The 26,466-nt window shown below is 40.0% G+C and overlaps 1 protein-coding gene across 3 annotated transcripts in view; it reads right to left on the bottom strand.

Annotated features, from left to right (window-relative positions):
* Positions 1-26,466, bottom strand: part of PACRG (PARK2 coregulated) — a 497,709-nt gene that overhangs the window by 174,053 nt on the left and 297,190 nt on the right. For 2 of the 3 annotated variants that reach the window (XM_019549985.1, XM_019549984.1), the window contains 2 exons: positions 20,653-20,824; positions 1,831-1,980 (listed from right to left, as the gene is read on the bottom strand). In XM_019549985.1, the coding sequence (XP_019405530.1) occupies positions 1,831-1,980; positions 20,653-20,824 (322 nt within the window). The remainder of the gene's footprint in view (positions 1-1,830; positions 1,981-20,652; positions 20,825-26,466) is intronic. The other variant, XM_019549986.1, reaches the window with a different exon arrangement.

Here is a 26,466-nt window from a genome sequence, read left to right on the forward strand (position 1 = left end):
AGGGCTTTTTTTGTTGTTGTTTTTAAAGGACCAGGAGGCTGGGCCAGGTGGGGGATGGGGCTGGGCAGGGCAGCCATGGGGCTTCTCCCGCAGCTCCCCCAGCTGTGCCTGCCTCTGCCCCAGTGGGGGGAGCCATGGGGGCTCTGCCCTGCTGCTGTATGCTCAGCCAGTGCAGGGGAGCTGTGATGCTGGCACGGCTCACTCCAGGTGGCAGCAGGGCATAGCCCCACTGCCAGTGCTGCCGTGCTCACATCAGTGTTGGGAGTGGGGGCTCTGCCTTCCTGCTGCTTGCCAGCTGGTGTGGGGGGTGTGGGATGTGGGCACAGCAGCGCTGGGAGTGGGGGCTATGTCCTGCTGCTGCTTGCTCCCTTCCATCTGGAGCGAGCCATGCCCACATCTTGCCCCCGCTCCAGCTGGGCAAGTGGCAGCAGGGCAGAGACCCCACTCTCAGTGCTACCATGCCTGTATCCCTTACCTCCCCACCCTCCTCCCTGAGTAACACCCCCCCCATGCCCTGGCTGGGCAGGCTGTCACAGCCCCAGCCCCAGCCCCAATCCCTCCCTCCCCCATTCCTCTTCCCTCCCCAAACCCCAATGGACTTACCAATGGGAGGCAGCTGTCAGCTGCTAGTTTAGTTTGTGGCCAAATCTCTGAATTGGCCAAATCTTTTCCCAAAGCTTTTCCAAATCAATTTGGATGCTTTGAATCAATTTGGAGCTTTTACTTGGTCTCCTGATTCAATTTGGATTCCAAGATTCTCCTTTAAATTGAATCAGCTACCAATTACTACTATATGACAGCCCTACTAAATTTCATTAGATTCTCCAAGTTAGAAATTTAGGACAGACATTTCTGCATGTTTCAAACAAATGTAGAAATAAGTATAATGCAAAAATATAGTTTAACAGGAGGTAACCCACTAGATAGCTGCTGAAATGCAGTGAGTGTCCTGGACATTCTGCTGGTATTATAAGACTTATTTGCATGGTTGTCAGGAATTAACTTATTTTAATCTATAGGACTGTGTGTGAATAGCATAAAACTTCAAAGTCTAAGTCAGTAACTTAGCAGTTGGTTGATCAGATAATATACCTAGACATTTACTACAGGAAAAAGATGATTAGAAAGCAGTTTGAAGAAAGGACATACAGTTAGGCCCATGTGTATGAAAATGTTGTAATAAATAATAATACTCCTGGCAGTGCCATATTTCTCTTAAAAACTAAAACTACAATAGAATTTTGCACTACAAAACAAAAAAGTTTCAAATGTGCAGCATGAGGTGATTCTAAATTTCTCCACAATAACTCCAAATTGTGCTGCTTGCTACTGATATTTTAACTTCAGCATTTGGAATAACAAGGAGATCTCTTGTACATCAAATTGAATACAACAATTAATAATTTTCTTGTTATTGTCTCCTAGACCAATAACAGATGGAATGAACTTTATTGGCATGAAACATAAAGAACAGAATCAGAAAGTGGACTTATAACTTACATGTTGAAAAGAAAAAAAAAACCTTTGCAATTTATTAATGTATTCAGAAGACTGTTACAAAACTTTACAATTTAATTATTGGAAGATTACAGAACTGCTTCAGTGCTTCTGTACTGTGTTAAATAAGCCGTACGTGCAAGGAGTAATAAATGAAATTGTTAATTTTACTGCATCCTTAGGGAATAGCAGGGGGGCTACATTATTTAGAGCTCCAAATGGATTTGGGTTTATATGCAGTAATAAATCCTAACTACATTGTTAATTAACCCTGCCTCAAGCCCTTTTTTGCCTTAGGGGTTGAAAGACACAGTGACTGCTAGGATAACTCACCATTCATATTCTTAAAGATGTTTAGGACTGGGAGAATTTGACGATAATAGGGCACCAAGGCCTCCCCCACTGAGTCAGCTGACATAACCAGGTGCTGGAGGACTTTCAGTGTGATGCAGATGACCTGTCGGTTACGAAGGTTCAGTGCATCTGTGATGTAGAAAGGAAGACAGGCAGAAAGAAGAAGAATTAATTTCTAGAATGTAAAAGGGAGGGGAAGAAGCCCTCTAATGGACAAATTTAATTAAACTGTACTCTGCTGGGGATTGTAAGTGGGCCTTTATTAGCCCAGCTTTGAAAGATCCCAAAGATGGATTGCATCCCCAATGTTATAAAACATTGCCTTGTCTGATTGTTATTTGTTCCCACAATTTGTGCTGACTCCTCACTAACCCCAAGAATGCAGCTCATTATTCCCTAATGCTTCCTATGCAATACTGTTCTGGTCCCAAAAAAAATCTCTCAGTAAGTACCATTGGGGTCAATGGAACTGCAACTGCAAGACAACCTGTGAAGGTTGACAACAGATACATTCTAATGCAACAATTAGCCTGTTTGTGAGCTTGTGCCCATTTGCTTAGCAATCGTTTTATTCATTTCATTTGACAATTCTTGCTATTCTGAGAACTATTACAATGAAGTAAATGTTTATAGGGGGAAGCAAAAAAACCAACAACAAAAAACAACTGTAGGCTTCTTTTAAAAGACAAGCATTCTGGAAAAACAGAAAAGAAAGAAAGATTCTATCTTGCCTATTTGAGATTTCTCAGTACTTACAGCTGAATTTCCTCTTTGCTTTCAGTCTCATGCTTTCAATTTTATGACTTTATGACATCTCATAAATGGTTTTTGTCTCTGTTCCTTCCTGGTTTTAATAATACTAGAAAAACTAGTTTGTGTCCTCCATTGTAATTCAAAATGTATCATACTTGAAAAATATTTATCTATTGGTTATGCAAAATTCCTCCAGTTATAAAGTCTCCTCCAAAATTCCTTCATGTGGGAGTAATTACCACATGTAATACACTACAATAAATTGATCTCATTCTCTCTTACCCTGTACATTGCATAGACCTTTAAACCTGTGCAAATGTGGGGAATGGGAGGGTAGGGAGGCAGAGAGTTAGTAAAAAATGCTAGCATTTTTGAAAAATAAGACAAGTACTATATTTATTTGAATATAAGATGACTGAATAGAAGATAACTCCCCCAGTAATTAGAATCTATATATGGAAAATTTATAAATTTGTTATACTTTGAGGTATGGAATGTCATTATTGGAGGTCTGGCTTGAATTTGTCCCCTTCTGGTGCAATAGGAAGGGAAATAAATTTGAGGAAAGTCAGATGGCCCCCTTGCAACTTCTTTCCCCTACAACCTCTTCTCCCTCACCCCATTACTGGTAGACCCCACTCTCCTTGAGCACATGGAAGTGAGAAACAAATTTGAAAACAATGACATTGAAATAAACATGCCTGTAGGAGTTTTCATATAGGTAAATTACTATAGGTATTCATAAACTTAGTTCATCCAGAATTGAGGCATTTTACCATTTTTGAAACTGCCACAAATTCTAGCACAAATACTACATAAACATACTATCAAATAGCACTTTGTTCCTACTTACATATATAATATAAGCTTTGCATGGTATTACTCCAAAGCCAAAAAACTCATAACTTACCATCCAGTTCATTGTGCTGGGCCCCAGCAGAATCAACAGCATTTCAGGCCATGCTGATCCCAGCACTGCTCAGTATGTGTTTGTACTCCAGATACCCCCACAGAAGATCCATATGCTATTTAACTCCCCACTCATGACTAGAACTGGGTATTCCTGTCATGAGTCCTGGGATCCTTGAAAAATTTATATGCAGATCAGATGCAGGGACACCTGGTCCAGATCTACCTCATGGGGATTGGGGCCATACTAATCATATGCAACAGGATGAGAGAGAAGGTGAAAGAAAGATTCTGGGTGAACTGTTTAGAGTCCCATTTGGTGATATTTGCCTGAGATTTAAGGTTGGTGAAGAAACAGGAATAATTGGAAATGGGGAAGAAAGGCACAGCTTAGCTGTGGGAATGAAGAGGAAGTTGAAATGTATTCAATATAGTGACTCACCATGACTTGAAAAAGCATCAGTGCTAAGGGGAATGTCGTATAATGAGCATTACTATGTGTCTTATTTAGGTAGGCTGTGTTAATCTATCCATTCCTGTTATAGGGCAGTCATACTCAGTACTGCCTCTATTTAATCAAATTCTTAGTCAGTTTCTGTTGCTAAGTACATGCTACTTTTGGTACCTCTTTAATGATAGATAGTGTATTTAACGAGGTTTCCTTGTATGTAATTATAAAACAATGGTCTTTTGCTTCATGCTGATTGTAGGGAAAATAAACCTTTCATCTTATATTTAAGTAAATATATTTTCAAACAAATATTTGCTATACACAAAACAAGCACAAAATAATATGCTATTATTCCACCTTCCATATTATGTATGCCAAAGTCAGGAAGAGTTTCAAATAAAGAGATGAAATGTGGTCTGGAAACATTGTTGGAACACACTCTAATAAATTAATTGTATCTGAAAGAAAATCAAAACATATTTATGGTCAAAAATAAAACTGAGCATAAAGAAATGTTACTAATAACTTTTTTTCTTTCCTGCTGTGCATTCATAATAATACATTTAAAGCATGTGGAAATCTACAGAAAAGGTATGTCCACTGGGGATATGGTAACACCCTCATAACTTGGATAACATCTTCAGGTCCATCTGTATCATTTGTTCTCAATCAACGGTGCTGCAGGGTGCTGTGCAATGTTAACGTTGTTAGGTGTGCAAACATGATTCCCAAGATAAACCCAGAGTTTTTAAGTAGGAATCCATGGCATTAAAAATATTTGACCAGTTGTGGGATTTCTGAGTTTTCCCAACAGAATTGCTGTTAATTTTCCTATGATCAAAAATCAAGTGAAAATAAAGAGCTGGGATTTTCCAAAGGGCACCTTGCATCTATTGTGGGGTGCCTTCCTTCTAAAGAGGTTGAAACCCACCAATCTATACAAACAAGGGCTCTTGCCCTAGCCCATCTCTGTTCTTTCTTCCAAGTCTGCAGAATCATGAAATACAAAACTGTTAGGCAGAGGAGAAGGTGGGTGTGTCATGTAAATATACAGGCCTTGAAGAGAAAGAGTTACTAGTAAGAAGTGTTCCTCATTTTCAGTTTTTTTGGGGTTTATTTTCCAAACATAAAAAACAGGTTGAAATCAGGATAAATAGAAGAAAGGGAAAACATGATTTAAATTGGGGAAAATAATAAATTTGCGGGGGGGTTGAGCACGTGAGCACATGTGTGTGTGCCCCCTGGGCAGGAAAGTCTATGAGGTGGGGGTTGGGAGGAGGGGAATCTGCCAACCCCCAGCCCAGCACTGGCCCTGGCTGCCTCCCTGCACTGGCCCTGACCCCCGCCCTGCACACCGCCTGGGGGCCCAGAGTGTGGGGGGGAGGAGCTGGGGCAGGGACAGCCTTGGCTGCATCACTGAGACAGAGGGTACAGAGACCCTGGGACCCCTATGCCTGCCATGCTAGTGCTGACCACTAGGGTGGGGTGGGGCATGGGACAGAGCTGTGGCTTGTCTGGGGGGGTGTGGGGAGCAGGTGGTGCTTCCCACTGCTGCACAGGTCTCAAGAGGCATGGGGGGGGCATGTGAAAAGTGGGTGTAAATCTGTAAAAAATGAATAACTTCAATAAAAAAATTGGGCAATTTATCAGCGAAATTTGGTAAAAATGGAAAATACGGAACACTACTAGAAAGTAACCTCTCCTCATGTTCAATGACCTCTCTGCATTCTTAATAATAATAGATTAGCAATGTGTTCCCATCAAAGGATAGTGGTTGAGGCGCTCTAGCTGAAAAAAGGACTTTAACAATGCTCTACTGGATCTTGTATCAGAATGTAATATTAAGCCCAAGAAGCAATGCTTAGAAAAAGTACAGAATGAACTGAAAGTGCTGCAAATTTCTAGTATGGGAACTAGGAATAAACAGGCAACCAAAGTAGCTGTGGCCCTAGTGAGTAAGCCTTTTACCCTATGGGAACTTTTTTCCTGATTTGTAGTAGCAATGATGAATACATTTCATAATTCAGTAGGAAACGGTGTGATTATTTATAGGTTTCTTTCTACCTGTCTCTCCATAAGTCATAAACAATGTTATTTTTGAACACTTTTCTTCCTAAATAATAACAAATGCTCATTCATCATTGAACATTTGCAAACAAGACTTACCTATGTTAGCACAAAGTATGAGGAGAGAGAGACAATTGTTACAAGGCAAGATCTGAGATAACCTTAGAGAGAAAGCCATGGTAAGGAACCTGTGCCACTATTTCAGTGTACCATAATGTGGGGGAGTGAACATCAAAGCAGAAATCTCATTTAACTTTCTAGAAGAAGTGATGCTATTTCAAATGCTGTTTTGTTAGACAAATGTTCTATAGGTACTGGAAATTCATATGATGGACCCATAACCATGCTGCACATTAGAATAAAGTCCCATATAGGGGAGAGGTTTTCTCACAGGGAGATCGATATTACTTATTTTTTAAGGGAACAGTAAACTGCTGGGGACAGAATATGGGTTAATTTGTGAGCAAGTTATGGCTATCACATAAAGAAGCTAATTGAGCCATGAGTGAAGGGGGTTGGACTTGATGACCTTTGAGGTCCCTTCCATCCCTACAGTTCTATGAAGAATATTATATAACTAATCCTTGTGATTTCAAATACAAGACAGTCTAAAACTACATGAATATCTGCTCATGCAGGGTGAAAACTTTCATTCAGGGGTGTCAAATTTATGGTCTACAGACTAGATTCAGTCTCTGGAGTCATGTCATATGGCCCACGGGACTTAAGCAGGGTCTCGAATTCAGGACTTGGGGCCTGCTTAAGCCCCATGGGCCATATGACATGACTCCATAGTCCAGCAGGAGTGGGGCCTGACAGTGAAATTCAGGGCATGGATTAACCCAGGGGTTGGCAATGTTTTTGGGCAGAGTGCCAAAAACACCCGCAACCTTGACTTACAAGGAAATCTCTTGTATGTCAGATTGTCAGGGTGGATGGTGGGGGAGCTGTAATGGACCCAATGCTTGGAGCCCTGAGTCATTCCCTGAGGTGCAAATGCCAAGCAAACTGCCTTTGTGTGCCACACTCTGGCATGTGCCAGGGGTAGCCTATCCCTGGATTAACCTGTTAACCCTAACAGAACTTGCTGCTGGTTGCTCTGCTGCCACAATGTCTGGATCTGGCCTGGGAGGAGCAGAGCAGTCTGAATCCAGCCTGGGTGCCAGGGTGAATTTCACCCTTTAATCCTTGCCTAATCATGAGTCATTTCGATCTCTAGTCTTGGGAGAGAGTTCTGTTTCTATTGTAACAGTACTATTTTTAGGGCCTTTAGTGAGTACAAATAGTCTGTGGTAGTCAGGAATATGAACCAAAGGAGATGCTAACTCTGGCACTCAGTCCCCAGAAGTAATATGTACTTCTAGAATAGGAGAATGAGGCCTCTATAGCAGGCAGAAGCTTTCAGCAGCCTGCACACTCCCAGCTGTAGGAGCCTGCAGGTTGGCAGGGACTACAGCCCAGTTGAAGGCAACTGATTACAGGCTGCCTCAGAGAAGTGAACCAGCCTCAGAGAAGTGAACCAGCTGCAGAGGATAATTAGCTGGCTCACAGGATGCTAAAAGGCTCCTAGGAAGAGAAGGCAGAGAGACAACCAAAGGGAGACTGACAGAAGGGGAGGGTGCTTGGCTAGCAGCATCAAAACAGAGCCAAGGACTCTCTCTTTCCCTCAGTCCCCACCCCCTTGCTCTTCTTGTTAGGAGTCTTTAATCTTCTGTAGCCAGATAATCATTTTCTCCTAGCAACCTGCAATCACTCCTGATGCCAGCAGCTGGCTTTAATCTCTGTCAGCCTGCAGCCAGGAGTGTGCAGGCTGCTGCAAGGTTCTGCTAGCCAGCCAGCTACAGCCTCCACTTTGTCTTTTTCTTGGACTCAGGTGATTTAGAATTCTTCATTTTTTTTTCCCTTTTCTTTTGAAATAGGGTCACATGGAAGATGTGTAAATCTGCTTTTTAATTATGGTATTGATTCTAACTATGCCAAAGGCATGCTTGTTCCTGATTGGTGCCAAAACAGACCACAGTGCCAATGTGAAATCTCCAAGTGGAGCTTGTGGCATCAAATGGTGCTAGACAGGAAGCTCACCTGTTGTAAGCATTAGTCTTCATGAATCAGCTATGGTTGGATGTGTTTTGTCACAGCCAGGATCTGCTTTGTTTGATGACAGCTGTTTTTACCCTTAGAAAGAAGGACTTCTGGCCAGGCACTGAGTGTGGCATTGAGTTAGGAGCTGGGATCTGGATCTCATTCCTCTTTATGGAAAACCTCAGTATAGAACCCAGCACCAAGCTTCATGTAAGAGTCATGGGATGGACATGTGCAAAGCTTACCAAAGCCAAAAAAAAGTCTTTGCAATTTGTGTCACCTCCCCTTTCTTATTGGAGAGAGTAAAATAATAAAGAATCATGTACTCAAATAATACATATAATTCTCTGAGGCATACAAGACACCAAGTATATGTTCCCAGAGAATGTAGTAGAAGAAGTTGCATATCTTTTAGACCCTCTGCAAGGTTCAAGACCCAGGGAAGTCTCAGGTGCAACTTGAGGTCAGCAGTATCAGCTGACTGACTGAACTATACAAAGAACAACTAGCCTCACAGATGAGGAGCTCTATTTCCTCTCTGCAGTAGTCGAGAAGAAACAGATTGATTTCATCTTTACATAAAGTACACCCACCCAGCCTATTATGTCATCCTATCTCCAAAACACATGATTTTTCTATATTATTCCACAGCTCGGCAGTACACACACTGAATTTCTTCAGTGGGACTACATCATAAGCCAGATTCAAGATGATAATCAAAGTTGCTAAAAATATTTAGCATTAAATCAAAAAATGGGTGTATATAAAACAGGTGTATTCATCCCCTTGAACTACATATGTAACTTATAAAAAGCTACATTTATTTTCTTACATGGAGTGCAGAATATAGCCCAAGTACTATACAAACTAATAAAAAAACCTCAGCTACACCTGTTACATTACAACATCATTACATTATAAACTGTATAAGCATCTAATTCTTTAGAGTTCCTTCTCCTAAAATACAGCAGCTTGGAATGAACGAGGAAAAGTCATCCCCCAGCCCCCTTAAAGTGCGCAAATATTTTCTGTAAATTATTATTATTCAAGACCATTCTTCTACATAAACCAGAAGAGGAGGCTTTCAGCTACATTTTTTGAAAGAAGAATACTTCAACAATTCTCATGTAGTTTGAAAAGCCTTGAAGTTTCTGGAAGTTTGACAAAAATAAAGGAAGTAAGGAAGCACTGGTGGCCTTATACAGAGTCCATTTCAATGTGTCTTCAAGTAAATCTCTCTGAAACTATTAGGATAAGGACTGCTATGTACCGTGTGTGTGTGTGTGTATATAGTCAGTTGCACAAGTACCCATGTCACGAGTTTTGTCTGTCGGCAGCTAAAGGTACAGGGCCCCAGAACCCCTGCACCGATCTCCTCGACAGCTGGCAGGTTTTGTGGCCACAGCAGGGGCTACCACCCTGCAGCTTTCACCCTGCTGCACCTGAACACACACACTGTCACCCATGTCACAATCTTTGCTTGTCCACAGCTTGAGGTGCAGTTTCCCCCAAACCCCCCACACTTATCTCCTTGAAACTTGACAGGCTTTGTGGCCTCAGTAGGGGCCACCACCCCTGAAGTTTTCAGTCCACTGTGCCTTAACCCACACAGGGTCATCTGTGTCATGAGTTGTGCCTGTCAGCAGCTTCAGGTACAGTTTCCCACAAACCCCTACACCAATCTCCTTGAAACTTGGCAGGCTTTGTGGCCTCAGCAGGGGCTACCATCTCTGCAGTTTTCACTCCACTGTGGTATAACACATATACGTGACATGAGTTTTGCTTTCAAGAATTTGGGGTGCTGTACCCCCCTGAACCCTTGCATCGATCTTCTTGAAACTTGGCAGGCTTCATGCTCTCAGCAGAGGATACTATCCCTGCATGTTTAATCCAAACCAGACAAAAAACAACAAAGTTATAGATATTTCATTGATTCCCCATTATACCCTATGGCTGGATCTCCAAGGCGGCTCCGAAGCTTCAGAGACGCTTCAGCCCGATCAAAGCAAGAACCCGGTTCGGAGCTCTGGATCGGATCCCTGGCATCCAAGCAGCCAGATCCAAAGCCGGATCAAATAGCTGCCTACTTGCACAGGCTTAATAATCAGGGTCAATATAGGAAGGTAACTAAGAAATTAAAAGATGCCCCGTAATTTTTCCCAAGTGAAAATCCTCATTAGTTTATGGCTGTAACCGTAAACCATTTAAATATTATACATGTTTTCCATCTTTCATAAATAACACAATACAAAGTATTCACTAGTTACATTAGTTCTACTTTAGTATATTTTGTACACATATTTTAATTAATGCCTCTAACATGTTTTTGATGAAGTTTGAAGTAAGTATTCATAAAACAAAAAACAATATTGAATACATATACGGTTAGGAAAGGTATAATTCTAATATTTAAGGAGATATTCCATAGTACTGTTACTTTTTAAAAGTTGAAAAAAATTGGATTCAATATATGACCAAAGTCACTGATGCTTTCCAAGGAATGCTTGGTATCACATTTTATTACAAGTGGTTTCATGTTGAGATTTTTTTAATTCCTTATTAATTTAATATTTATTAATTTATGTTAGGAGTTAAGACAAACAATGTTTCAAAACCTATGCTGCTTTTTTGTTTGTTTTTATCTAGCCACACTGAGATTAACAATTCAGCCTATACCCTCCCTGCTAGAAATGGTTATTTTATAGTATTCAGGCCCATTCTTTTTCCTGGAATAGCACTTCTGAAATCTGGGGAAGAAAACCTGGGGACCATCTAAGCTAGGGATCAGTAACATATGACCTATGGGCTGGATCAGGCCCAGGGAGCCACTCATGGGTAGATCTAGGATTTTGAAAATAGGCGGGGTGGAGATGGTGTGGTGCATCATCACATGAAGCAAAGATGACTTGATAAATGGAACATCAAGATTGTTAAAAAGGAGAGAGGCTCATTGATACTTGTGGAATGAAGAATTTGGAAGGAATATAGATTATAATAAGCCACAAAGTCAATTGATTCCCTCACTGCTTCCTGAAAAGAAATGCTGCTGTCACTGCCAGGCAGTTAGTTTTAAACTTTGGGTGGAGCAGGAATGAAATGGGGGAGGGGGTTGCAACTGCATCACCGCCTGCTCCCTAGATTTGTCTCAGAGACACTGGATCTAGCACACAGAGTAGGAGGGCTTTGCCTCTGCCCAAGCCCATGCTGAGGCTGGGCAGTGAGGAGCTGCACTAGGGCCAGGCAGCTGGCTGCTGATGTGCTGTCAAAGGCACATATCCTGCGCCAAAGCCACCCAACCTGTGCCGGACTGATGCAATGGTGATCCAGCCTGCTGCTCATAAAGGTTGCCAGCCTCTTATTTAAGCTGTTTGGGGTTTTTTTGCTTCTAGGTTCTGGCAGTTTGGAGGATCGTGTCTCAGTCTCATACTTGATACTACAAAAACTGTAATGCCACCTTCTTTAGGATTTGTAGATTTCATACATAAAGAAATATGCTAACATTTTAAAACTACATAGCAGATCCTTTCCAAGATTTAGTTCTAATGTATCAGAAAATATACTTTTAATAAAGATGATCCGGTCAGAGCCTTCCGTCCCAGATGGAACACTGAGAGCCCAGGTCCTGAAAGACCAAACTGCATTCTCCACCATTCTATTTTTTTTCCTCATATACCATAAAGGATTTGGTTACTGCTTTTTTATTTTTACTTTAATCATTATATATTTTACTGCTTCAAGCTGTACTTCCATTAGTTCCAAACCATCTTTCAAAGCCATATGTTTAAAGTTTGCACTGACCAAATCCATTTTGTTTTCAGGCCTCAGCCCTAAAGCCCATCTAGTTTTGCCCTTGTCACTTTCCTCATGCTGGTAGACAAAGCATTTGTTTTAGCAGATTCTGTGCCTACAGCAGAACAAGATGATGTAGAATAGATCTCCTGCAAGGCAGCAAGCCCTCAAAGCACAGAAGCTCAATTTTTGTGGCCTATTTAGTCCTGTTTATTTTAGACCTGAAGGGCTTATTGTCTCAGATATAAAATTTACAGATTATAAAGGCTCTGAAAAATACAATTGTTCAAGCTTGTATCTGGTGCTTCTCTTTACTCCTATTGTAACACCTGTAATCAAAAAAATTCACATTGTTTTACTAAACTAAGGAAGTTAAATATCATGCCATTTTACAGATAAGTACATAAATGCATGAAGAAGCTAAGCCCATATAGTGAATTACTGGCAATTAGGGTAATAGAACAGAATAGCCATAATCTAGCAAAACACTTAAAATGTGAGTAGTTTGATTGGCATTAACTTTAGTTGTGCCCACATGTTGTTGTTTTCATATATTCAGATCTTCAAGTCTTGACACAGTCTTTCTACCATGCTATCTGTAAATATATTGTCTGTAATTTTGATGGTAGGGTAGTTAATGGTTACCAAAGTACCAATCAAATGTCCTTTCTTACTATTTATCCAATTCAATTGTCATAGCAATTTTAAAGGAAAGGCAGAAGGCAGGGGAGGGTGGCACCTTAGGGTACACTTAGGATGCACTTAGGGTGTTTATGGGATATGCTCTTACTCATGGAGCTTTATACAAAGTGCCATGAGTTAGAGGTTCACTGAATTCAACAGATGTTCACCTGTTGGGTTGTGGGGGCTTGAGCCTGCCTGCACCAGCAGGAGGGGGCACTCTCAGGAGGCTGCTGAACTGCCTCTCTTCCCAGCCCCATGACTCCTTCCCATGTATGGCTCCAGCTATGGCAAAGCTGACCTGACAGCTGTGCGCTGCCCCTGTCAAGAGGCTTGAGGGAGGGGGAAGGAAAGGGAACCCTTTCTGCCCCATGAGCCCTCCCCAGATACCCTGGGTGAGGTACTGGGGAGAGCTGGGCTGGACTTGTGAGATGGAGGTGGGTTTCCCTTTCCCCAGAACTTGCCTGAGCTTCTTGACAGTGGCAGCATGCAGCTGCTGGTTGAGCTTTGCTGTGACCAAAACGGAAGAGTGAGGCAGGGTGGAATAGAGCCCCCTCACCTTGTGGCCCAGCCTGGCTCCCCCCAGTACCCAATCCAGGGTAGCTGGGAGGTGGGGTCATAAGGTGTGGGGGCTTCTTCCCACACCACCTTCCCCTCCCAACCCCACTCTGGCCACGGCAAAGGGTGCACCTGATGTCAAGAAGCTCAGGTGGGTCTTGGGGGAAGGGAGCCCTGTGTCTGCCTCATAGACCCAGCCCAGCTTCCCCAGTACCCGAGCCAGGGTAGCTGGGGAGGGCCCATGAGGCAGAGGGGGTTTGCTCCCCCTTCCCTGGGTACTACAGCATGGGTATCTTCCCCCCCTTTCTCCCTCTATACCCATTCTCTTCCCTCCTCTGCTGTACACAGGACCCTCTACTCTCTGTGACAGCACATAGAGGTGCATGCAAAAGAATTAACCCTCAAGGGAACCTGAACAGAAAGTTCCTAAGGCACTCTGCTGTAGGGCACCTCAGCTAATAACTGATTTATTAAGGGTTAATTTTTCACGCGATCGGCCATTTTAAAAGCACTCTGCAGCTATGAATATGTATTACGTCACTGCTGTTAGAGTGCTTTCAGAGACCTGATCATGTGAAAAATGTAACTTATGTAAGTGCCCTTAGAGACCAACTCATTCAACAAGGCATAATCTTTTGTACTTGACAGTCTACTTCATCAGATGCTATTAAAAAGATGTTATATGTCACTTATAAAGGAAGCCAGATTTAGGACAGATTGTCAAACCCTCCCCATCCAAAGCTGGCCAAATGTTCATATATATTTTTATGTATAAATATATATATTTTAAAACATCAACATTCTGTATAAAGAACATTTTACTTAAACATAAGGGAAAAAATGACAAAATGTCCTGTTTTTCCTCATTTAACTATTTTTTCTTTTAGTTCTTTTTCCAACTTTTCCTTCTCTATCTTGCTATAGTTTCCAAGTTTTTTCACAGTTTTGTTTTGTTTTCCTGCAGGTTAAATTTTACTTAAATTTGTCTATTCTCCCTGATTTTCCCTTTCTCTTTTTACCTTCCATTACTTGTTTCCTCATACCTACCTCTTCCTTATTTTCCCATAATTACCTTTCCCCTTCTGTATCTACTATGTGTGTCCCTCTTTCCTTTTTTTTTTGGAATATTATCCCTACAAGGGATTTCAGATTTCACACACACACACATCCTTTAAACAAGGATGACATGACAGTCCTCTTTTGGAAGGGTTGTTCATATGGAACATGTAAAGTTATTTCTTACTGTTTGGAGGACAGGAATAAATAAAAGATGGCATGTAACAAGAAATAAATCCTATTTCCTGCAAATTTGGAACCGCTAATAAAGCATTTTTCTGAGCTGCATAATCCAGTCTAAATCTGGTCACTGCTAGTCCATATACTTTTTGAAATATTGGATATAAATGCTTCAATTTTTCAGAATCAGGAAAAAAACAAACAAAACAAAAATTAAATCTATGTGTTTTCTTTGAAAACAAGCCAAATCTTGAAAAAAGAGGAGGTTAATTCAGAATTAGTTTTCAATCTCTTAATAACATCAAGATTTTTTTCTTTAGGACAACAGTTAATCAGGAGAAAGATGACAATTCTACTAAAGGTTTCTTTTATTTAATGTGGATGATAAGAAGAAACTTACATGGTTTACAGAGTGAAAACACAGTCAAGGAGGGCAAATTTATGAGCACATCACATAAATATATTTAAGTTTTCTGTAAAAGAAGTAGATATTCAGCATTCACCACACTACTGAATACAATGATGATATCAGAGAAAAAATAGTGATACAATGCCAGTAACAGTTAACAGCAGCACCTTATTTATTGCACTTTGCTTATTGCAATAGTGACCCTAATTTGATACTAAACATAAAATAAGTATACTATAGTCCATGAAATGAATGAACACTTAACAAATCAATAATATGGGGAAAGGAAGGAAACTAAATCACTTTAATTCAGAGATTTATGAAGACATTTAACAGGTTTCTTTATGTCTGACCAGGAAAGAACATTCAGCCCTCTTTTCTCACACACTTCTCTGTATCTAAATCCAATAAAAAGTTATTTTTCTTTAGTGAAATTGAGTTTCAACAAAGCTTAAGATATCCTTGATCTAGCCTGTCACAGCAGAAATGTTTCAGAGCATAGCACCATAGCCTCACATACTGAAACTCTCCTACCATTTGAAATTGAGCTAGTTTACTTCTGACTCAATCAGCAACATTATTCTACCAGCTGACATTTTGTTGAGGCACTATTTCCATCTAAGTTATACTTCTAAATAAAAGTATAGTGACTATTGTGTAATAAACTGTATATAGTATGAAGACTTGAGATTTACTGGGTTGTACAGAATTGATATGCACTATGGCCGCATCTACAGATGTGCTTAACTGTGGAGTAGACCGATTAGCTGTAGAATAAAGTGTCAGTGTCTACATGTGCAATGATGTTAGGCCATAGTAAACTAAATAAATGCCACTGTAAGTACTATTTCATGGTGGGGTAATTAACTATGATTAAATGCACATGTAGACTCTGACCACAGGTGTAAATTGCACCCAGTTAGCCCAGCCAGCAGGGGGCTAGACTCCTGCCTGCTGCCTAGCCATATGGCTCTGCATGTTCAGCACCCTCGTTCCCCAGCCATCCCCTCCACTGTCCGACACTGCCACCTGTAGAGCTGACCCTCCATGGCCCCTGTCAGTAGAGCAAGTGATCCTGACATGAACTGTGCTGCCCCAGCTCAAATTGCTGCCGTCTTGGGTGCACATATAGATGGTGCACCCAGGAGTAGTTATCTCTGGCTCCAACTGCTCCAGAGTTTATTGCTTTGAATTAATTGCACATGTACATGCACCCTATAAGTGTTTAGTTACTAATTCTTAAAATAACAGCCCACATATGCTATATTTTTACACATAATTATGTATAGATTAATTTGACAAATATGAAATTAAAAGCATTTTTTTCCTGGCAGGGTACATGTCAAAAAAGAATGTTTACATAATCTCAATGAATAGACAAGATTCTAAAACAATGTGTTTCCATTGCAAAGTATTTATCACAATGGCTAGCCCCTTTATTTTCTAACAAATCTTAGTTGCTATGATTGGCTTGCCAGGCCTCAGTTTTCCCTGAGAAGAATGGAACACTAATGCTGCTAAAATGCACCTTTGTCTCTCGCACCTATATATGGGAGCCATTCTCATTAAAGTGCCCCCCCTCACTCTTGCAGCACGTGCATAAATACCCTATATTTATATTATATTTTGTCAGTGCAAAATGAAATTTTAAAATCCATTTTTTTTGTTCTGAATTTTCTCCATTTTGCTGCATGCTTGTTCAAAAGGAAAAAAAGACAACAATATTTTTAAAGGGGAAATAATTGTAGGTAGTTCCATTTGGAAACACCATGCATATAAATTCCTATTATTTTAAACCTGTATGACATGTAAACAGAAAAAAGGGCTAAATGTATGACTCTATTACCAACTTTCATATCATTGTTAGCCATAGTCTGTCCCTACTATTGAAGAGAAATTGTTAAAAACAAATGATTTTGAGATACTTTATATGTTTATTAAATAATATCATTTTCAACTTCAAGACATGGTTTGAAAATGTATACTGTTAAGAAAGAACATGTGGGGCAGGAAGACAGTAAATTGTTCCCTAAAAGCATTAAAAATGTGATGTAGTATTACTATCTCTCATTTTAACTGTCTTTAGAGAGCAGCCCCTCACTGGTATTTTTCTTTGATGCATATGCTTTTATAAAAGCTTTATTTAAAAAGTTATTTCTTTCTCTCCGTCTCTTTCCCTTTGCCCCAACAATGATCTCTTGTGAAGCGGTCCCTGTCCAGTGGCACTGCTTTTTCTTTCAAAACAGAAATACTGTAGTGGTCTAAGAGATGACTAACTAGTCAGATAAAACTCACCTAAAGGGACACTTCAGAGACTCCAATGAGTTTAAAAGACAGCCATGTTTATTGTGCAGGCAGCAGAATGACAAAGATCTGTGGCTGTGAATTTACTACATACAGTAAATTTAAAATCTAAAATCTACTACAAGTGTACACATCTAATGTGCTTGAGGGGCCAATGTCATTTGCACTAATGGGGTTATTCATTAAAAACATACCTCTCCAAACTTTAAAACTGCTAAAAAAATAATTAAAAAAGAACTTATCGCACTGAAATAAGGTTGAAAACAAATTAAATAAAAGACTGTGTTCTTCGATGTTTTCCACTCCCCAGAGGTAGGATGCTGTTTAAAAAGCTTTAGCATCAATTCCCCATTTATATTTATATGTTGATTTTTCTATATATGGATGAAAACCATGCAATGGGATTAAGCTATTAAATAGTCACTTAAAAAATAAATGGATACAGAAGGTGTGTGGGGGTTGAGGAAAGACCCAACTATGAAGTTGAAGCCATTACATTAGAATTCTTTGTGTATTTTTATATTTGATTATTAAAGATATATTTAAATGTTGGCTATATTCAAATATACCATTGAATCACAGAAAGTTGGGGTTGGGAGGGACCTCAGGAGGTCATCTAGTCCAACCACCTGCTCAAAGCAGGACCATCCCCAACTAGATCATCCCAGCCAAAGCTTTGTCTAGCTGGGTCTTGAAAACCTCCAAGGATGGAGACTCCACCACCTCTCTGGGTAACCTGTTCCAGTGTTTTGCCACCCTCCTAGTGAGAAAATTCTTCCTACTATCTAACCTAAACTTCCCTTGCTGCAACTTGAGACCGTTGCTCCTTGTTCTGTCATCTGGCAACACTGGGAACAGTTTAGCTCCGTCCTCTTTTGAACCTCCCATCAGGTAGTTGAAGGCTGCTATTACATTCCCCCATTAATATTGTTCAAATATACCATGAATTCTGACAATACAAATTTAAATATCTTAAAACAACTTTTAAATAAATAACAATATTCTTCATTTTATGGCCTTAATCCTCCAAGAGAGCGATTATTATTGTTGGGTTTCAGAATTCCTTCTGGAGCCTGACTTGGCATTAAAATAGCAGTTATTGAGGACAACACATTTTGTTTGGTATTTTAAAAATATGTTCCCGATATCCATACCATACAGTCTAGCTCAGGGGTCAACAACATATGACCTGGGGACAGGATCCAGACCATGAAGGTCTGATCAAGGCTGGGACATCACGGGGGTTTGGGCAGAATGCAGCTACACTGAGCAGCCTGTCTCCTTGTCAACATCCCCCTTTACAGACCTCCCTGCTGCTCTTACATCTGTGCTTGCTCTTGCTGCAAACAGTTTGGGCATTTGCAGTGAGGATATGGGTCAGCAGCTTGGACATTCTGGGGGTGGAGCAGCGGGCTGGGTTGCAAGTTCTGGCCCATAGTAACAAAAGGTTGCTAGCCACTGGTATAGCTAGTTACATTTTTCACTAATCATTTTTAAATAATATCAGATGAATAAAAGGTCAATCCTGGTCCTTAATATTGTAATGCCTGTGTTTTATCATGTCCTCAAGTGTCTTTCATCCTTTCCCCTAAATTATGATTGACTTCATTCATTCTGCAATATTTTAGATATAAATCTATGCTAGACTAATTCTGCATTAGCTCTGGTGGTCTCTCCCTCCCGAAGTTGAATAAATCCTCTTCAGAAATTAAGCCAGAGGACAATTTCATATTCTTGTCCTTCTGACTGGACAATCAAGACAAAACTTGCAGATCAGAAGTAGTATGGTAGCTACCACTTTCAGAAAACTGTAGTTGACATTGTGGGACTGGACTGTTCAGAGGGCTGGGACATGACAGCCAGGTGATACAGACTCGTTCCAAGCACTGTGTGAAACTGGGCAAGTTCATTAACCACTCTGACTTATTTTCCTCACCTGTAAAAAAGCCCATGGTGTTTCTCTGCTTTGCCACGTAGGTGAACTCTGGTTCGATTCCTGATCCCATCCTCTATTTTCTCACAAACGCCACAAATTGTGCAGGAAGTGTGGCATCCCAGGAGACAATTTGGGTGACGCAGCAGGAACTTCCTGTTTGTGTCCCCAGGATGACCTACTCTATGTCACCTAAGATTAGGCCCGAGACCTTTGCAAACTGCAGTAGCAAAACCGTTGCCTGTTTACTATAACTAGTTCCTTGTGTAAGTTCTTTTAAATGAAGTGTTGTTTCCACACCAAAAGCCTAATCAAGATAATACCAGCAGTTGACTTGCTGCTTCAGGCACAAGTTACAGTGCTCAGGCAATAATTATGGCCATGAGAAGGTTAACACAGGACTCTGCCCCTTCAGCTTATTGAGACAGACAAGTGGCGACTATCTTGGCAGCTGCATAGCACGCACAATGTCTCTACACATGCTTCTTTTCCACCAAAGAAGAGAGCTTCCCTTCTTAATACACCCTCCCCCCCAATTGTGTGGGGGCTGATTTTTGGGGAAAGGTGCATATTATATGTGAGAAAATACCGTGTTTTATATCAATGATTGTTATGACCAATCAAGGAAAGGGTCTAATATAATTTCCATATTTATTGGCTGAAAGGATAAGTATAATAAGAATCTTGCAGAGAGGTCAGAGAAAAATGGGTTTGCTTCAGTGACAGCAAAAGAACAGGAAAAGGCAAAACAGAAATACATGTATTCTTAGCAAACTGTAATGTTTACAGTGAAATAAATTTCTACAGTGGTCTCCCTACAGCTGTACCACTTCTTAACTTTCAGACTGCATGTCAGCAAAGATTTGTGTTTGGAATTATAAATACTTCCAAAATACATGTTCTATATAAACATCAACATTTTAAAATGATATATCCTTTAGTCAATCAGGGCATGTTTACATGTGCCTCCTCCATGGTGCAGTTGTTACTGCACTATCATTTAGTACTTGCTTTAGGAAGTAATAAATGATGGCCCATGGTTATTTTTAGCAGCTACATCACCATAGTGACCCGCTGTAGTGAGGTAGCTTGTCGCTGCGGTGACATAAGTGTCGGCGTCATGGTTTGTCATGGTCTCATGTAGATGCACTTGTAGTGACCTAAGTTTAAACCTGTTGATGAGATGAGTGATGAGAATGGAAAATAGTGGGTATCAGAAAAAAGAAAGATCTAGTAGAGACAGTTGTGAAGTATATTAGAAATAAAGGGGGGGAACCTCAATAATTTCCTAATATTTCTTGCTCTTCTGTTTTCTTACGAGATTATTTTTATAATGGATGCACGAATTTAATACATAGATGAAAGATAAACTAAAAATGTAGATTTCTAAATACCAAAATCGATACTAATAAGACAAATACAAACGAAACAGCACATTTCTTTGGATTACTGAACATACTGGGTGACTGAAGGCACACACCTTCTGTCCTCATACTTCACAATTTACTTGGGTTTGCAGTAATCTCCTAGAAATGCACAGCCTGTCATGTTTTATTGCTTAATTAGCAACTTGTCAAAAAGCTACACTATATAAATTCAATATTAGGGGTTTTCCACATGCTCACTTACTTTTTATTGGAATAATGAGCTGAGGAATGACAGGGAGAATCTTGTCCCCACCGTGTTCCAGCATGTCATGGATTCCTTGCCGAGCAAAAAACTCATAGGGAAATGTCATTTCACAAAGTCCATCGAAAAACAGAGGCAGATAGTGATGATAATCCAGCTTCTCAATCTCTACCTGAAAATGCACAATGAAGAAATAAAAAAAGAAAAATCTAATAATGCTAATATGATTCATTTAGGATGACTGAGATACTGAATGCCATTGTGCAGTGTTAACAAACAATAAAATGTAGCATGTAACACTAAGATACCACTATTTCTCAAGTATGTTTCACCTGATGCTAAAAATGCTTAATCACTAGATCTGAAGTGCAAACCTAAAAGACACTTCTCCAAAATATTTTTTGTATTGCTTCCACTCAAAGCAATCTTTTATCAGTCTTTATTCAGATCAGAGTAAAAATGCATGCATCCAAAACCAGCAGGTGAGAAGCCTCCTGAAGTTAGGACCACATTGTGATATTTTGTTCCTGGTGATTAGCACCTTACTTTAAGTAGTGCCATTGGACTCAATTGATTGGAATCAGTGGGACTAGCAAAATAAAGTACTACCTATTGAGAATAACAAGGCAAACATACGGCCTTTATGTATTCACTTTTAATGTAAAATAGAATGACAAATATGCTTAATCAGAAAAAATCCAAAAGCCTAAAAATATCCAATAGCTATACTTTACAACTCCTGAATATATTGTCTTCATTTTTACTAGTACATATTTAAAAGCAGTAATAATACAATTTAAGAGCAAAAATATTGAGGATTCTACCCAAATTAGTTATGCTTTTGAATACAGAAGAAAGGGGCAAAGCTTAGGCATCTACTTGGTCTTTCAGCAGTTCTTATGACCTATAGAATCACCCTATAGGGTTTTTTTAAGAGGCCTGGAGTTGTATGCTCTAACAAAAGAGGTCAATATCATTCTAAGTGCTGATGAGAGGGCTATCTCAATATTGAAGGACTTCCTCTATCCAGAGACTGAGACCCAGAGTTTCAGACACTCAGTGTCTAGCTGGCTCTCCATGCAATTCCACCATTTAATTATCACTGCTATTCTCAATATTTCTAGTCAGCTGCAAAGTTACTTAAATGTTATGCTGCTGTACAACTAACAAGCTGCTTGGAAACCTAGCTCAAGCTGAAGCCTGGAGGAGAGAGGACATGCCTCTCTGGCTAAAAGGCCCAATCCTCTAGACAAAGAATCCTAGAATCACAGAATAGTAGGGCTCGATGTCTCTGAGCATGCCTAGGATCTTGTAACAGGTTAGACCCTACAAAAGTAAGGCTGGATGTAGACCACCAAGATAGGACAAGACAGCAAAGTGCTCACTCAAAAGGCAGCTAGAGCACAGGGAAAGTATGTATGACTTTCCCAAGAGACAAAGGAGGAAGGGAGGGAGAGTGTAGTTGGGAGTCACTGAGTGTTGGCTGGGTACTCTGCACTCAATGGCAGCTTTCTGTTGCTGTATGGGCTTGCCCCACTGGAGATCAGGGCAGCAAGGGGCACTTCCACTTCTTAAAGATAGCCCACGATGGGGGAGGAAGGCAAGGAGAGCTGCTGTCCCTGGTCTGCTGTGGCAGGGATTGATGCAGGTGCTATCACTGCTGTCATGGAAATAGCTGCTGCCAGCCTGCCCTGGTTATTGGCATAGTAGTAGCTCTCCTTGCCACAGAGGATGGTAAACCATTAAAAAGCACCTGTTGGCCCTGGGACAGCAGCCTTCTCTTTGACAGCTCAGTCCCCTTCCAAAAAGGCAGACAGTTTCTCTTTCCTGGCAATGGAGTGGGCATGCTGTCAGCAATAAGGGAAAAGTGGGGGGAAGCATAGGAACAGCTTTCCTTTGCCCCCTGGCAGGAGAGCACACCTTTGTTATGGCTTTGTAGCACTCCAGCCATGGCACTGTCAGCTTATGTATGACCCTTATAGTGCAATATTTTTTGAAGAATCATAGAAAATAAGGATTGGAAGGGACCTCAGGAGGTCATCTAATCCACCACCCTGCTCAAGGCAGGACTATCCCCAACTAGGACATCCTATGGCTTTGTCTAGCTGGGTCTTAAAACCCTCCAGGGATGGAGATTCCACCACTTCTCTGGGTAACTTGTTCCAGTTCTTGACTACCCTCCTAGTAAGAAAATTCTTCCTAATATCTGACCTAAACTTCCCTTGCTGCAACTTGAGACCACTGCTCCTTGTTTTTGTAGTGCTACAAAGTGCCACAGTACTTGTAGTGCTACGAATTCAGCTCTGTTCACAGCCTTGGTTTGTAGTTTTCACTGCTAGTGCTTGTTATATTAGCATTATAGTCTAAAAATGCACCTACAATCCCTAATTACATGAGTTGGTGGTGCTGATGCCTGCCATGTAATTGTTAACAGCATTGTGTAACCTCAATTTCTATCACATAACTAGGGATGGAAATGGCCTCTCAGCAGTACTTCTATATGTGTCATATTTACATATATTACATTTACAAGGAGACATTTCAGCCAAAAACAGGATATGATTTTTGGGTTTATAAACCAGGATATGACTTTGAGTGTTCCAAAGCCTCTACAAAATCATGCATTACAAGACACATGAAGAGCAGATTATCTGCATGAATTCTTCATTTTCCAGTGGGCTCCAAAGCACCACTGTGGCTTGACAATTGGTGCTATTGTAAAAAGGGCTCTAGATTCTGTTTGGTGTTCTGAAGTATCATCTGTCCAAGTGTAGAGCCAATTTTTATCTCTTGATTTTGCAGAATTTAATGTCTTCCCACAATATGGAAGCCAGAAATATTTTTACATTAAATTCCATGGTGTGAAACCTTTTGCTTCTATGTTTATTATTCAGTTTTGAACAGTGGCTATTATACATATGTACTGAGAAAAATGTGATTTTTTGTTTACACCCACAGAATCCTTTTTTATTTCCACTTCCACCCACAAAACTATTCTGAGTTAAGGCTGCAATTCTTGGCTAACGTTTCCCACATCTGCTAAGATACTGCAGAAACAGTGGGTTTTCATGAATAGACCACATAATAGTTATTATGAACTTCTTTGTGTTGGTGGCTTGTGTGTAAGTTCAAAGATTTAAATAGAAATAGAAGTCCAGTGACAGCATTAACCTTACATTTTCTGTGTTTAGGCCAAGTCTTTTGTGTTTTTTGATAGGTTATACAAAAAAAAGACCACATTTTGTAAACATTGGTATTCGGGTCATTAAAATCTTACAAATAATGTTACACAAATGTGAGATGAGACATTTTTTATTTTAACTAAATTTAAACTTAAAAACAACCCCTTTAAATAAAAAATCTAAATGAGAAAGAAACAAAGCAATTTGTGCAAAACAGCTCTGTGGCTCTTCTATCCACTAAATATGGAAAGCAAGGCTATTAAAGTGAACTCAAGGGACAGAAGTTTAATAATGAGAACATGAATTGATATATAAATCATGGGCCTTCCTCAATCCATCATACTTATAAGTAATTTAATACACTATAAAGCAAAGCTGGCATGTAAGAAGCCACTGCATGAGGTACACAAACCAGTGCAGCTTAATTTCCCATATAGTTTTATAAAAGTCAATCTCAATTGATTACTTAATGTAATATGCCTTTGGTTAAAGATTGTCCAAAAACTGGATCTGGTCTTCTGGAGACATTATAACTGATGGTGAGCAGGTATATTACATTTTATGTGCCTGATATAAGTACTCAAGTACTTTTAGGCCTGATCCAGTTTGCTTTCAGAGATACTGCATTCAGGCATTGGAATTGCCTAATATTTGCCTGCCTTGGCCCAGGAATGCAGTATATCTACAAGCTCTATAACAGTGGTTTTCAACCATTTTTGGCACTCAGAAAACGCCAGCTTTGAGTTCTCACTCATTTTTTGACTACAGAAAAATAAAAGAGCAATTCTTCTGTTGTGAAGAACTCAGGAAGTCCAGAACAGGTGAAAATGTTTTTCAAAACCTCTGGGTTCGTTTTCTAAATCATATATAGATGTTTGCAGCTCTAACAGTGATAATATTGCACAGCATCCCATGGCACCCTCTAAAAGAATCGTATGGCACCTCAAAGTACCATGGTACCCTGGTTGAGAATGATTATATAAAGAATGGGCAGAGGTAACTGCATTTAAAGGGTATCCCAGAAAGCCCAGATGCTATCAATAGGAAACATGAGCCAAAGGAGGTGTCTGAATTCCTGCCTTGACGTGGAGCTTAGGCATCTGATTCAGGCCTCACTTTAGATATCTCAATTTGTTTGTGACTTAATAAAATCTCTGAAGATGGGCCCCTAAGTCCCCGGTGGTGGTGACCTCTTTTTACATAAGAATCCAGTGATTATAGCATCCACCCAGAGGTTGGGAGACGTGGATCTTAGGCCCTCTTCAGGCTGAAAGGATTTGAACATACACCCTCCTAGGTGACTGTCTTAGCCACCAGGCTATACAATAGGCCAACAATTCTCAACTAGAGTGGCACCCTGGGGTACCTTAAGAACCTTTCAAGGTTGCCATGGTGCATCATGCAATTTTAGCACTGATTTGTCTGTAAATATGATTCACAAGATAAACCAGAGATTTCAAATAGAAATCAATAGTGTTAAAAACTTTCTGACCTGGCGTGGGCTTTCTCAGTTCTCTGCAACAGAAAAATTGTTCTACTCTCTTTATATAGTCAAAAAAAGAGTGAAAACTAAGAGATGACATTTTCTGAGTGGTTACCTTGAGTCTCATGAAGGGTGCCTCGAGTCTAAAAAGGTTGAGAATCACTGCAATAGACCCTGAAGCTGACCTACTGGGCTGCCAAATTAGAGGGCGAGAAGGTAGCAGTACTGTTAGAACTACAGGAAGTGTGTATGTTTGAGAAATACAGATTAATTCAGAGTCTTCTTATGCAAATAGAGGTTACTGTTAGTAAAGATCTACAAGGAACATACTTTATGGAGGATGCTGGAGGATCTAAAAAAGTTTATCAGCTCTCAGCCTTAGCAAAGTCTGGTGGGAGAATCTGTAGGCTCTTGTAGTTACCTAGTGGGCACGTCTACACATGCATTAATGCGCTATAGTTATTGTTCATTAAATTTAGTACCTGTAATAACAGGTACTAACTGAATGCACAGTAACTGGCACTACTGTACAGCAGCACCAGCGCATTCCTCTTAAGTAATGCTAATGTGCAGTAGACTAATTCTACTGAGCATTAGAACAGCTTTTGCCATGAATTACTCTACTGAGCATTTAGCGTCTCATGTAGACATGCCCAGTTAAAAGTGTAAAAGTAATTTTTTAATGCTATATTATAATTAAAGTATTATAGAAAGGGTTATCTTAATTTGTAAAAAATATGCCCATTTTAATAATAACAAAAAGTTGGTTTTTACCTATCACAAAAAGGAAACAGGTAGTCAAAATCACTACTAATGAAAAAAAAATGCTGGTTAAATAATTCATTTTAAAAAGTAAGAAAAAATGTTTGTGGGGTTCCAGAGGTATTTAGGTATTTAGTGGTAACTGAATTGAAAAATTCATAATGTTCACACTCCCAATATTGAATTTCCAAATTTGGCATGTACAAAAAGTGCTTATTTGCTCTTTATTTCTCTAAATCATTGCTCATTGTACACTGCTACTTATGCACAGTCTAGATTCATGCAAAGAGAGGCATCAGTCTAGTGAGAACAGTATATGCAAAGACAGCTTTCATTTTTTGCTCATTTAAATTTTTTCTAGCATAGCTAAAGCAGTGCAGATAATTG

The sequence above is a fragment of the Crocodylus porosus genome, unplaced genomic scaffold (assembly GCF_001723895.1).
Source record: "Crocodylus porosus isolate Cpor-Errol unplaced genomic scaffold, CroPor_comp1, whole genome shotgun sequence".
Classification (NCBI taxonomy): Eukaryota; Metazoa; Chordata; order Crocodylia; family Crocodylidae; genus Crocodylus; species Crocodylus porosus.